The sequence below is a fragment of the Fistularia commersonii genome, chromosome 10 (genome assembly GCF_037954325.1).
Source record: "Fistularia commersonii isolate RoL2024-O1a breed Wild chromosome 10, RoL_Fcom_v1.0, whole genome shotgun sequence".
NCBI lineage: Eukaryota > Metazoa > Chordata > Actinopteri > Syngnathiformes > Fistulariidae > Fistularia > Fistularia commersonii.
This window is the reverse complement of record NC_141293.1, coordinates 4,265,362-4,280,241: the sequence shown is the minus strand read 5'-3', so window position 1 is coordinate 4,280,241 and position 14,880 is coordinate 4,265,362. Positions and strand designations below refer to the sequence as shown.

The 14,880-nt window shown below is 42.1% G+C and overlaps 1 protein-coding gene across 1 annotated transcript in view; it reads left to right on the top strand.

The window, feature by feature from the left end:
* ak5 (adenylate kinase 5) overlaps positions 1 to 14,880 on the top strand; it is a 157,997-nt gene that overhangs the window by 141,027 nt on the left and 2,090 nt on the right. The window contains exons 12-13 of the mRNA XM_086153396.1: positions 12,119 to 12,229; positions 12,491 to 12,670. Of these exons, the coding sequence (XP_086009522.1) occupies positions 12,119 to 12,229; positions 12,491 to 12,670 (291 nt within the window). The remainder of the gene's footprint in view (positions 1 to 12,118; positions 12,230 to 12,490; positions 12,671 to 14,880) is intronic.

Below are 14,880 nucleotides of genomic sequence, written 5' to 3'. Positions count from 1 at the left end.
AAAGAAAATAAATGAAAAATAAATCAAATAAATAAAAATGATGCAGGTAAACTAGCCAACACTTGACACACAGCAGCCTCAAATGTCCACCATCAAAGCAAATGTGGTCTTGATTATCATATCTAAACTCTTACTGAAGCACTTAAATAAATTACCGCAATTTCCAGACTATTAAACACACCGGTAAAAAAATAACAAAATAAATATATGTGTACATATATAGGCCGCACTTGTCCATAAGTGTCCATGTTGTAACATGAGATATTTACACAGAAGCATTTTTTTTTCACTTTTAATTAAATACATACCGGTAACATCCACAACTTCGTACTGGAAACAGTGGCTGTAACACAGCTGATGAAAAAGATGAATAATAAATAAAACAAGGAAAAGTCCGTCCATCCATTAATTTTCCATCCCCGCTTTGTCTAATCTTCCTCCTGCGCACTAAAACCATTAAACAGTCATTTACTTCGGTGTCGGAATTGAACGGCCTCAAAATTTCACGGTCATTTCATTGCAAAGATGCGACGAGGCCAATTGGTTGGGCAGCGTGAAGCTCATTAGCTCCAAAAAAATCCATACATTAGCCGCATCATTGTTTATGCCGCCTTGTTCAAAGCGTGTGGAAATTACGGTGACCTCTTAAAAGTCAAGTCAAGACAGATTTTATGTATTCTGTGCCAAATCGCAACACAGTTGTCCGATGACTGGTAGCAATCAGCAGAGTAAGCCTATGGCAGTTTAACTAGGGGCTAGCCAAGCACTAAGTTTTGGCAGCATGTAGCTTGTTAGCCCCCGAATTATCAACAAATTAGCTGCATCGTGGGAAGCGCGAGAAAAAGTAGCAGTTTATAGATCCTTATAGACGGTCGGTACCTTTCTTGATGGGGTCAAATTTTCAGCTGTAGCAAAGTTGTGCAGATCGGTAGCTTAGCACGAGGATAGCCAAGCGCTAACTGTTTCTCAAAAAGAAAGATTTTGAGCTTTTTCTTCAACAAACGATGGGTGTCTCAGTGGAGATTGGAGGATGGCTCCACAGGGGCGAAATCATCCAGCTCCAGCTGTGCTTTTGAAGACTCCAATGACCATACAAGTCCGGTTCTAAGAGTTGAGGTATGATAGTGCCTGACCGTCGCAGCTTCATAGGTAAGATGAAAGATTTTAAATTCTTAACAACACAAAAGCAGCATTCTGAAAGAGCCTGAGAGTCTTCAGCAACTAGACAAGAGAAGCTTTTTTATATGTGTTCATTTTAAGACACAATGTTATGAGACTCAAATAAAAGCATAAAATCCAAAAACACGGATGTGGTGGACTGGGAAGGGACCGCGGCCGCCAAAGCCGAGCCGCTACAATATAAAACCGAATGATCTCAAATTCTGCATCGAAAACATGGAAAAGAAATTAACCAAAAATGTGTGGCCAAATATGTGCAACACATATGTGTTGCAAAACACAAAAATAAGAATAAGAAATATAAATCCCGATGAACAGAGAAGACAAAGGTATCATTCTTTACTCCATTCTACAGACCTCTGTGAAAATCAAATAGATAAATAAAGAGATAAATTATTCACAACCCCCTCCCCCCCGTGGAAATCTTCCCGAGGAGACACCGTCACCACGATGTTGAGTTTATGGAAAAATATGCGTCGGCTTGTTGAAATTCACATGGATTTTGCCGACAAGGTTTGCAGTTGCGTCGTAATGACCGCCAGCCGCTCGGCCTACCGACATCGCCCCGTAAATCTAACCCAAATATTGTCAGTTTGGATGACAGCTGAGGGAGATCATCCATCCGCCCCATTATTTTATTCACATTTATTGGCATGAAGCTATATTCAGTGGAGCGATCAAATCTGTGAATCCGAGTATTTTTCTGTCACTCTGCTAAAGCAACGCTATACATGTCCAACCATAACCCGGTTTGGAGCTTTTAGCAACCGCGGAAAAAAAATGATGTGATGTGATGAAGGCTGGTTAGAAGTGCGGCTAGAGCTTTCTGAGAACTGGGCTAACTTTAGCTGTATAACTGTTTTGTTTTGTTTTTTGTTTTGGGGTTGCTTTTATGCTTTGCCAATAAGTTTCTGGGACACTGTCCACCTTTTGTGGGACAGTGAATTAGTACTTGACTTCCGAGTGCCCCGATTTACAAGCTTTCGGAGGTTCGAGCCGTCGCTCAGTTATGCTTTGAGATACAAGCTGGGATTTGAGTTACAAGCGGGCGAGATGAGCGTTTGACAGCAGTGTGTCAGTGAAGTGGCATTTAAGAACGGTCGGACACACATCCTACCATTAGGGAGCCCTGCGGAAATCATGGGGAAAACATGAGCTACGTAGCACACCCAATGAGAAACTCCCCCAAGCTCCTTCCCCGATCTCCTCCACCCCTGTCGGCACCTCTGTCAGAGCTTTAAGGTAAATACACCCCATAAAACAATCTCTTTTATTATTTTCTACACATGATTTGTTATTCATAAGTAGATGTTTTCTCGGCTGGGACAGATAAATAGCTTTTCGGGTCATTTCAAGGGGGACGTTTAATGTGATATACTCGGCCACAGGACAAATTAAACCCGTAAGTAAAGACCACTCTGTTCTCCCGAACCATACTTTTATTTTACATGACGCTGCGGTCAAATGGCTTTTGCTCAAATGAAAACATTCAATTCTACGTATCAATTCATGCAGCAGTGACAAACTATAATTTTAAAGTTTTGGCAGCCCCTCTGGTTGGATGGGCTGTCATACTGTCATAAAGACAGAAACAGAATGAAATATAAAAAAAATTTAAAAAAAATAAATAAATAAATAAATAATCAAACAAAATAAAATAAAGAATACAATAAAATAAAATAAAATAAATTATATTTATATATATATTACTGTACAGAATTGTGCAAATTGTAAGTAAGCTCTCTCTGCATTTATGTAATAAATATATCATGAGCAGCATTACACTGGAGTCGTGTGGACACTTCCCTTCCTGTCCGCTTTAGAGTGCGAGAATAACTATTCTGAAATCTAAACCTGGAATCCAGTGATGGGCAGTTGAAGGAAGCCTCGGGAACCAACCAAAAAAACCCATTGATATCTGGATGGTTTAAGTCAGGACTACCTATGCTAACAGTTACTGTCTTCAGTATAACAAGAAAAGTAAGACAAAGCATGAAATGGCCATAAAAAGATACAGTATTCTACCTCATCCAGCGCTAAAAATTTGAAATCATCCCAAAATGTAGATTGCAGTTAGATCCGGTGCCAGATCTTGAGGCTCCCTAAATTCACTTGAGCACTGCCAGGTAAAGCTGTCAAACTGATTCAAAACAACAAAACACGCCGATCTTACATACATTACTGCGGCTAACTTTAGCTTCAAGCTTCATTGCCACCGACGTCACCTACAAAATAAAATCGAGATTTAAAAAAAAATAACATCCTTGGCTTCTTTTTTACCAGGCCGGGAAATAGAACCAGACTAAATACCATTATTCAAGGTGTCATTTGTTTATCTGGATGATGTAACGCCGTCGAAACAAGCTAAAATGCCTCGTGGTGGTTTTAGTGGATCAGCGCAGAGGTTCATAAATATGGAAGGAGGGGGCAAATTTGAATCCTGACATACAGAAATAATTGACGCACCACAACGGGCGATAAATATGAGACGTCGTTTGAGTTCCCTGCCAAGGACAAACCTCTCCTCCAAGGTTTGTGTAGCCCTTGCATTTTTTCTGGTCTCTGATAATGATGGGTGTCCAGGGGATGTCACGGTCCTCTGTAATTAAACCGCTCGCTCCAAGAGTCGGTGGCATTTCACATCAAAATACACACCACCTATCAGTCACACACACACACATCATCAAAGGCCTGTGGACGTCACTCTCAGTCACAACTGTCAGTTTGAATCAATGAGTGAATAATCGGTTGACAAATATGACAAAAAAGTTGAATGTGACTCACATCCGCTCAAAAATTCTGAAAATAGGGTCATTTCTAGTCATGTCTCTCTAACTGGGGGGGAAAAAAACAAGCAGATTCTGAATGCAAAGCGGTCGTCTCCAGTCAGAAAGAGAGAACAGTTAAGTTCCCGTGAACCCAGTTCTTGCACGTTTTACAAATTCGAGAAAGGCATTAATGCACATAGATTCATTTTGCGCGAAATGTCAACACCTTCTTCATCCTTAAACATAATCGGGTCTCGCGCTAGAACTTCATCCATTCCAGAAGCCTATACCGCCATCTTCTGACCGAAATTCTGTGTAAGCTATAAAGCTCAAAGGAAAATGCCAAAATTGAATTGATTTTTGTGAATCACCGTAACGCAGGTTTGGGCAAACTACGGCCTGCGGGCCACATCCGGCCCGTTGGTCTTTTTCATCGGGCCCGCCAAAGATCGGTACAGAATCTATCTTTGACGTGAATGATTGTATGATTGGGTAAATGAATGTGGGAGCTCAAACATGAGATTATTTCATTTTTGGAGCTATTTGAGAATTGGTTTTATTTGGTTTCATTTTACTGGTTTTATTTTCAAAGCAAATGGGCTGTTAACGAATGCGTTGTTTTTTTCATATGTATCGTGTATTATATGTATCTTGTGCCGACCCGGCCCGCCTGCCAAATTTTAAAAGTCAATGCGGCCCCTGAGCCAAAAAGTTCGCCCACCCCTGCCGTAACGGGATGGGCGAGCAGACACCACTAGGCGATGGGGGATCAGGCCAAAAACCCAGCTCAAATGTCACCATATCTCAAAAACAAAACTTGCTAAGTCTCCAATATGAACAAAGAACAGCTACGTAGGGAGGGTAAACGCACCGAACTCAAAAAATAACTTGCTCAGTATCTTAATGAAAGCAGAGAGCAAACGGTAGCAAGGACAAACTTACTAGGTGAAATCAAAAACCTGACTCAGAAAGGGGCTCGGGGAGTCGCTAATGAAAGCAGAGAGCAAATAGCAGCAAGGACAAACGTACTCAGCAAAAGCAGAATCTCCTCTAGACATGGGACTCGACTGTCATACATAGGAGGCAGCCAGCACCATTATCACATGAAAGGTTGAACCCATAATAGACAAAACACAAAAGGACATTTCATGGGGTTTAAACAGCAGATTGAACGAGGATATTAGATCTGTTGCGTAGGACTAGGTGTTGATATCCCTCGATAAAAGCATACTTAAATCACCGGTGAGACCCTGTGGGGTTCAAGTGAGCGATGGCTTCCTTCAGGTTGTCAAGTGGGCGCCCTCCTTCATGGATGTTTCACTGATTGGCCCATGACACCTCCAGAGGGGTCAGCAGTGAATCCCAGCATCCAAGGTTCACTCCCTAGATGCCATCAGCTCACTTGAAGGCCCAAGTTGGATCCTTTGTCTTCATCCACAGCCACTGGCTCCCGTTCTCAGCAGCCCTGGAGAGGTCCTTGACTGCCTGTCTGTGGACGTTTCCTCGTACTCCCATCTCCCTGAGTAGCCTAGATGTTGAAGTGGCTATGAAACCTCTGATCCACCGATCCACTGCGTTCTTTGGTTAGCCACTAGATGCTGTGCTTCACTTGGCTAGTTTGATTTTTTCCTTATTTAAGCACGCTTTCTTTCCCTGATGGATCCTCAACTCATGGTGTGATGTAACTTTCCTCCAGCCAGACACATACATGCGTTTGGACTACTGCAACAGGTATCATGGTGTACTCTTGTCTTTCGCCTCAACTCTCGTAGAGTCAAGGGTTATTCTCTCATGTTTCTTTCTTGTAGCTATGACGAGTGTTTCCAACATACTGCAATTCAAGGGAAACTGCAGAATGGGGGAGGGAGCCCAAGACTGATCCAGTGGGGTCTTTCCCTCCTGTCAACTGTCTCTCCATGCTGCCACGAGATCTTTCCCCTGTCCTCATCTGATCTTTCACAGCAGTCACTGGAACAATCCAGATGTCCAGATTCAGTAAATAGAGGACAAAATGTTGTAATCCTTAGTGTCAGCACATAAAAGAGACACTAGTAAAAATAAACATGAATTTGGGAGTGCATCTTCGGTAGTATACCCAAGTTTCCTGGGGTGTTTCAGCCACTATAACAGTATATCACCTGCAGGTGGTCAGTCCTGAGCTTGCATCCCATGCTCAATTAGTCGGAGAGCTGGCTTGGGAAAAAGGGGCAGTCTTCCTACGGGACTACGCAAGGCAGGTTTGTCCTCCTCCCTGAGTCAAGCAATGTTGACCACATACCCTTTCCCTTCCCTTTCCCTGCGTGATTTTGAATGCATCCTTTTCTTCTGATATTAGGACTTCCCCTAACCTCCACCATACCTTAGGCACAATCTCCTTAGCCCATGAGGTTCTCATAAACCTCAATAGGACCTTTAGGACGCCTGGTGCATACTTGTATACTTTGTACGGGACTCTATTTGCTCCCAGAAATGATGCTGGTCTCGCTCGCTGGATTCTTCTTTGCTAACTCCTTTGTTGTCGGAGCACTGATCTCCATATGATGTTCTGGGATTGCATGCGGTGGGATATCTGATGGAATGGCCAGATGTCCATAGCGCCTCGCGTCAGAGTGAATTATTCACAGGTACTCCTTCAGATCCAGTTTCATTGTTTTCAGAAATCCAATCTCTTCATTTGAAAAGAGGCTCTTGAGGAACTTGAAAAGATCCCTGTAGAATTGAGTTCTAGTTTATTCCATGGCGTTTCCATGGCATCTCTGCCCCGCAGAGGTTTTCCAACCTACTTTTAATGTCAACTTGGAGCACATTTATGCCTTCCTTATCCAGCCTTCCTTTCCTCTGATTCCTTAATTCTCGCCTTTCCGGAGTGATCTCTGATTGCCTCCTGGAAATCGGTGGAGTTTGATGGCGCAGGGCACACTCACAGGCACCTTGCGCCAGCACATACAAGAGACACTAGTAAAACAAACCTGAATTTGGGAGCGCATCTTTAGTAGTGTACCTAAGTTTCCCTTGGCGTTTCGGCCTTGGCACCACGCACCCTCCACCAAAGGTGGCCAGCTGCATGTAATAAGGCCTGAGCTTGCATCCCATGCGCAATCGGCCAGTGGTGTTGCCTGCAGGATTTCCCCCGGGACTATGCAAGGTAGGGTTTTTCTCTTCCCTGAGTAAAGCAAGGTTGACCACAGACCCGTGGGGCCCTCACTTCGAGGCCCAGTAGCTGTAGTGTTTCTCACCGCTGCCCCCAAGGGCTGGGGGTTTGCCGGGTTTCTGTAGACCGTCTCAAAGGGTGTGGTCCAGACGTGCTCCACCTGCAAAGTGTCTTAAGATAACTCTGTTGCGTTTTGGCACGATATCAATAAAATCTTACTTGACAAACCAGCCGGAGCAGGTATGGCGCCGTCTTCCTGACGCATCGAGACATCTATCATCCCACCCTCTACAGGAAAGAAAGATCAATTTTCCTCCAAACTCTGTGCTTTTCTTTAAAGGGTAACGCAGTGAACTAAGCTGCCCTCGGCATAAAGACACCCACGCACCGAGACACTTGAACTTCCTATCGTCAGTATGTCAAAGCTTCTTGGAATACATCAGGGTCATGTCCCTCGACTAGGCTTTCATCTGCACTTACTTGCTTTTCTGTTCTGTGACTAAGATTATTGCGAAGAGAGAAGCGGCCGAATTATCCCACGCAGGCATTACCGTGGTGCTTCTCGCAAAGCTTTACAGCAGAGCACATGAAGCAAAGTCACTTTTGAGATTTAATTTATATTGAATAAATGCTCACCATTTGTGGCTCCCTTGGAAGCCTGTCACTTTAAAAAAAAAAAAGGTTGAAAAAAAAGGAAAATAGACACAGCAGGAGTTGGTCAAATGTTGCCTAACTGTTGCCTGGCAACACAGACGGCGCCATTCGTTATTTCCTCCAAAATGTTGATGTGATGAAAAGTCTGCTTCCTGTCTACCCAGTTCGTGATCTAAATCCACACGATATCTTAGCAGAGAGCTACTGCTGCGCAATAACACCTTTTTACACATTTATTTATAAATTTCTTGGATCAGTTTACGTTTTCAGCATCTGAAGCACTCCATGCAAACAAAAAGTAAAATACCACAAAGAATTAAAATATCACAAATATTGTGTGAAGAAGAAAAAAAAAAAAAAAGATTCGGATATTGGAAAAAGATTTTTGGTTTGTTACGACACAACTTAAAAATAGAACAGTATCACCACCAGCTGTGATTTGGTGCTAAATGTTCTGCTTGATTTGAACGTCAGGAAAAAACATTCGGCCAAATATTCGCATCTAGGCAACCTTGGTGTCCAGCCGCTATACAGCGAGCTGATATAACGGATACTTTACATGTTCAATTCGGACGAAACAAAAACCTCATGAGTATTTACGTTCTGTCATTTCTGGACTATTGAGCGCACCTGAATATAAGCCGCACAGTCTAAAAGTAAATAACTAAATCTATGTGTACATATATAGGCCATACTTGTCTATAAGCTGCAGGTGTCCATGTTGTAACATGAGATATTTACATAGAAACATTTTTTGTTAACTTTTAATTAAATACATACATCCGCAAATACGTAGTTTTTTGTTGTTTTGGTTTTTTTTTGAACAGTGGCTGGAACACGGCTGATAAAAAAGATGAATAATAAATAACACAAAGAAAGGCCATCCATCCATCTATTTTCTGTCCAAAAAAGAAAAACACATGTACATCAGCTACCCAGTTAGGGATGGGTACTGGATCGAAAAAAGTCAACAAAGTAGTTTTGAAAAAGTATGCACACCAAAAGTGCTCCAAAAAGAAAAGATTATTTATTTTACATAAAACAGAAATCTCCAGTAAGAACCTGAAAAAAAGCTTAGGTCTCCTTCAAAACGTCATGCATGCGTGAATGAGTTGCTTGCGTTACACGTAAAATAAATCATCTTTTCTTTTTGGAGCCCTTTTGGTGTGCACATTTCTTCAAAACTCTACCTACTCCTGCAGATCACCATCTTGGTCATCCTCCTGCGCACCAAAACCATTAAAATCATCTTTTTCGGTGTCGGAATTGAACGGCCTTCAAAATTCGCTGTCATTTCATCGGTCCGATGTGACGAGGTTACGTGTTTTGATGACGTGAAGCTCGTCGGCCGCTGCCAAAATTAGCCGCATCGTTGTTTAAAGCACCGTCTGGAAATGACGGTACTGAATATGCCGATGTCAGGCTCAAATTTCCTAAATGATACCGAGCTGCTCGCGAAGGTTATCAGCATTAGTCGCCATTAATCATGACTGAAACGGACCTTTTCGGCAACAACGAAATATATGGTTCAGAAGAACCGAGTGATGGTGTTCTAAGAGAAAAAGAAAATGGCATTTCGGCATTTGAAAAACGAGGCTGGGGAGGGGGAAGTTTGGAACGCGGCGGAGACGTTATTTATCGGTTGGCCAGACGTGCTGCTTCCCAGAGGAGGATTCATCACCCACAGCCCAGATTTAGACCTTAAACAAGGGGCGGCTGGAGCTCCAAGTTGAAGGTTAGCGGTTAGATTTCTGTCTTGAGACAAGACACTGAACCCTTCGGTCGCTCCCGATAGCCGGGTTAGCGCCTTGCGCGGCAACGCTCATCGAGTTGTTTTATTGTAGCAACATATTATTCCACTGGATCGTTCTCATCGGCTGGCTAACCCCTGCATTGCACGGGAGTGTACAGATGAATGATGAAGGATCTTGGCTTCTGACGTGGCATTAGATGCTTGCAACCCTTTCAGCTGGAGCAGCTAAGACGTCTTTCTCAACTTAACGCGCTAAAGAATCACACCATGACATGCAGGAAGTCTTACTACTGTTTATATCATCTATATGTCATCTTAGTTTATACTTATAAATGTATATCCTGTAATTTGCGCCGCTACTTTTCTCACACGCTTTGAACACTGCGGGTTAAACAGCGATGCGGTTAATTTTTTTTGGCTTTTTTTGGGGGGGACTAACAAGTCTCATTCCGGCCAAAATATTTAGCCTCATCACATCGGACCAATGAAATGGCCGCGAAATTCTCAAGACGACTTGAACGGCTTTAGTGAGCAGGAGGAAGACCAAGATAGCGATCAGCTAGAGTAGGACAAAGCGGGGATAGAAAATGAATGGATGGATGGACTCTTCCTAATGTTATATAGTATTCATCTTTTTCATCAGGCGTGTTACAGGCACTGTTCAGAAAAAAAGCATTTCCAGTACGTATTTGTGGATGTTACCGGTGTGTATTGAATTAAAATTAAAAAAAGAAAAAGTTCGTGTAAATTTAAAACCAAAGGGATCCAAAAAGAAAAGATGACTTATTTTACGTGTAATGCAAACAACTTATTCACGCATGACGTTTTGAACAAAACCTAGGCTTTTTCTCAGATGCTTACCGGAGATTTCTTTTATATGTAAAATAAAAAATCTTTTCTTTTTTAAGCACTTCTGGTGTGCATACTTTTTCAAAACTACTTTTTTTGATCCAGCACCCATCCCTAACTGGGTAGCTGATTTGCGTGCATTTTTCTTTTCTAGACAGAAAATGGATGGATGGATGGACTTTTCCTTGTGTTATTTATCATTCATCTTTTTCATTGGCCGTGTTACAGGCACTGTTCAAAAAAACAAAAAAAAAAAAAGCGTTTACACTACGCATTTGTGGATGTTACCGGTATGTCTTCAATTAAAGGTTAGCAAAAAATGTTTCTGTGTAAATATCTCATGTTACAACGTGGACACTTATAGACAAGTGCAACCTATATATGTACACATTGATTTATTTAGTTACTTTTAGCAGCTTATATTCAATAGTCCAGAAATGACAGAATATCATATCAGCTAAGAAAACACTAAAACACTAAAAATGCCAATGATAAACCTAAATTACTAGGTTTATCAAATTATGATTAACCTAATCGAGGCCAAAAAAAAACCCAACATAAATTAGCCGCATCGTTGTTTAAGCCGCCGCAGTGTTCATAGCGTGGGAAAAAAAATCTCAAAAAGAAAGATGTTAAGCTTATTCTTAAACAAACAGCGAAGATTTGAGGATGCTTCCACAGGAGGAGGAATTGGGGCAGAAAGAAAGAAAGCGAAAGTGCATCATGGGATCTCCAGTAAGCCTATGGGTGCTTTCCAAGCGCTAGGTTTTGGAGGTACGAAGCTCATTAGCTAAAAAAAAATCCATAAATTAACGCATCACTGTTTAAGCCGCAGTGTTAAAAGCGTGTGGGAAAAAAAGTAACGGCTTATAGATCCTTATAGACCGGGGATCGGCAAACTCTGCCACTCGGAGAGCCTTATAGCACGGCATATAACGGTGTTATTTTTTTTTGTGCTGTGTGTAAACAATATATGTGTTGCATTTTCTTTTTAAATAAATGAACAACTGGAGAGAAAAATTATATAACATTTTTGCATGCAACAAAACAATTTGAGCTCCAAAAAAGGCGTTGGGTTGAAGGTTATTTTTAAGCAAAATAAGAATATTTTAATCTGTTTTATTTAGACATTACAAGATCGCCATCATCTTCAAATTCAAAATGACATTTTAAAAATGAACAAACTAACACAAAATACATTTTAATTAAATACTGGTTTCAAAAGGCACAGGTTGCCAACCCCCTGTTATAGCTAAGAATAAGAATGAGAACAACTTTATTAATCCCGACGGAAATTGCTGTGCCAGAGTTACAGAAAATATAACAGTAATAAATAATAAAAGAAAAGGCAGAATTAGAAATAAAAATAAACTATAAACTATAAAGTGTCTCAGTGAAGCTATGAAGTGTCTTAGTAAACAGTGATAAAACTATAAGTGTCTTAGTAACAAGTGAGGTAAGGAGTGCACAATAGTATGATAGAAGGGAAAATTGTAGTGTAGCTGTTATGAGATGAGATGAAATATTGAAATATTGCACAGTGAAATGAAATATTGCACAGTTTTTGTTTTTGTTTTTTTTTAGGTTAAAGATAGGTTTTTATGGTTGCCGGCGGCTGAATGGAGAGGAATTAAAAAGTCTGATCGCCTTTGGATGGCCGCTATCTTTCTTGATAGGGTCAGATTTTAGTTTGTAGCGACCGACGAGGAAAAGAAGCATCTTCGGTTGAGACAAATCGGCGACTTTCTCACATGTGTTTTTCAGGACACTCTGCTGGAGCTGCTGTGCGACGCGGCGGCCGAACGACAGGGGAGAGGACTCGTGATCAGCGGCTTCCCCAAAGACCTGAGACAAGCCAAGGAGTTCGAGGCCAAGGTCCGAGTTAGAGCTCGATATACTGCGTCGATTTTCTCAATTTAATCCTCCGCTTTTGTTCTGTATCCGCATTGAAAGACGGGTTTGTGCATGTGATTCCTAGTTGATTGACCCCAGGAGAGACTTGGGAGTTAATAATGGTGGCGAATGAACAGAAAGGACCGGAAGCGGATGGAAAAATAACAGCGTTACGGGAGGAATGGATGGATTTCTTTGCGTTAAAGGGTTTCGGTTTGTTGTTTTTACCGGCTCGCGAGCCAGATGGGCGATCCCGCCGCCGTCCTGCTGCTGAGCTGCTCCCCGGACACCCTGGCCGGTCGTCTGCAGAGCCGCTGGAGGTCCGGCCCCCCGGACGGCGCCCTGCGGCGGAGGGCCGAGAGCTTCGGCGGCGACAGCCAGCCGCTGGTGGCTCACTACGAGCGCAAGAAGCTGCTGATCACGGTAGGGAGGCGATCACGCCGGCATCCTTCCCGTCCCACGGCAAGAGGATCCCCGGTCGGATTCCAGCAAGGGAGTGTGGAATCACCATGTTCTCTGGTTTCCTCCCACTGGCCAATAATTCAGCAAATCAACCCTCTCCAGCTAACACAGAGGTGGACAAACATTTTTATCCGCGGGCCGCATGGAGATGGTATATTAAGACAGCGGGCCGCAATAATCAAAGCTTTTCGCTTTATACCGTTCCATTAAAATTAAAAAAACATACATTTTTTACTTTAAATTAATTCATTTTGAATCGACAATGTTGAAACACCAAAGAAAATAACGTTTTAATGATGAGAATAAAGTGCATAATGAATATTGACTGAGATCAAAATTTTCTGATATTCGTAGTGAAAGAGCTCGCGGGCCGCACTGGAAACTCGTGAGGGCCAAAATCGGCCCGCGGGCCGTAGTTTGCCCATCCCTGATCTGACACTATTCTCCGTATCCTCTTCTCTGACACTGATTAACTTCATAAATCTTCTCTTAAGAAATCCTACTAAATTGCTCTTTTGTTCCAAAGGACAACATCGCCATTAGCATAACAACCACCCTTACATTTACCGTAATTTCCGGACGATAAGCCGCGACTTTTTTCACGTAAACAACGATGCGGCTAATATATGGACTTTTTTGGCGGGGGAGCTTCACGCCGCTAAAACGTTTATCCTCGTCACATCGGACCGATGAAATGACCGGGAAATTCTGAGTCCGTTCAACTCCGACACCGAAGAAGACGGCTTTGACGGTTTTAGTGCGCAGGACAAAGCCCGAGATAGCGATCTGCTAGCGGCTAGCCGGTGCGGCTAATATTGAGGTGCGCTCAATAGTCCGGAAATTACGGTATTTTCTGCACATCGATTCTTCCACTTACATAACTATGAACACTGCGGCTTAAACAACAATATGGCTAATTTATGGATTTTTGGGGGGTCTACGAGCTTCACGCCCTCAAAACATTTAGCCTCGTCACATCGGACCGGTGAAATGACCGGGAAATTCTGAGGCCGTTCAATTCCGACAGCGAAAAAGACAACTTTAATGGTTTTCGTGAGCAGGAGGAAGACCAAGATAGCAATCAGCTGGAGTAGGACAAAGCAGGGATAGAAAATGAATGAATAGATGGACTTCATCTTTTTCATCAGCAGTGTTACAGGAACTGTTTGGGGGGAAAAAAAAAGCATTTCCACTACGTTTTTGTGGATGTTACTGATACGAATTGAATTAAAAGTAAAAAAAAAAAAAAAAAAAAAAAAAAAAAAAAAGGTTAATGTAAATATCTCATGTTACAACATGCAGCTTGTCAGAATCAGAATACTTTATTAATCCACAAGGGGTTGTTCTCCTGCTCACATAGAGGATTCAAAATAGAACTTTTTACAAAAATAAAGAATAAATTAATTGAATAATAAAATACGTATATAATTAAAAGTTAAATATATCTATTTCTGTGTAACGTGTTTGTTAATATCTCATGTTACAACTCGGACACCTGTGGCTCATAGGCAAGTGCGACCTATATTTATAGACATAGATTTACTTAGTTATTTTTAGCCGGTAGCTTATATTCAGGTGCGCTCAACAGTCCAGATTTATGATATTCACCCTCTCATCCACACATCTGAGACACATTCACCCTTTCATTCACATGATACGCTTATATGGCCAAATGTATTGATGCATTAACATGCCTTGACTGGCATATGAACTCAAGTGACGTCCCATTTCTAATCCATAAGGTTCAATATGACTTCGGCCCACCCTTTGCAGCTATAACAGCTTTATCTCTTCTGTTCACAAGCTGGAGGTTTGTGTTTACGGGAATTTTTGATCATTCTTCCAGAAGCGCATTTGTGAGGTCACATACTGATGTTGGACAAGAAGGCCTGGCTCTCAGTCTCCACTCTAATTCATCCCAAAGATGTTCTGTCGGGTCAGGACTCTGTCCAGGCCGGTTAAGTTCATCCACACCAGACTGCGTCATCCATGCCTTTATGGACCTTGCTTTGTGCACTGGTGCACAGTCCCAAGTACTTGTCGGAAAAGAAAGTACTTGTTAGAAAAGAAAGGGGACAGCTCCCAACTGTTCCAACAAAGTTGGGAGCATGGAATTGCTCAAAATGCCTTGGTACGCAGAAGCTTTCAGAGTTCCCTTCACTGGAACTAAG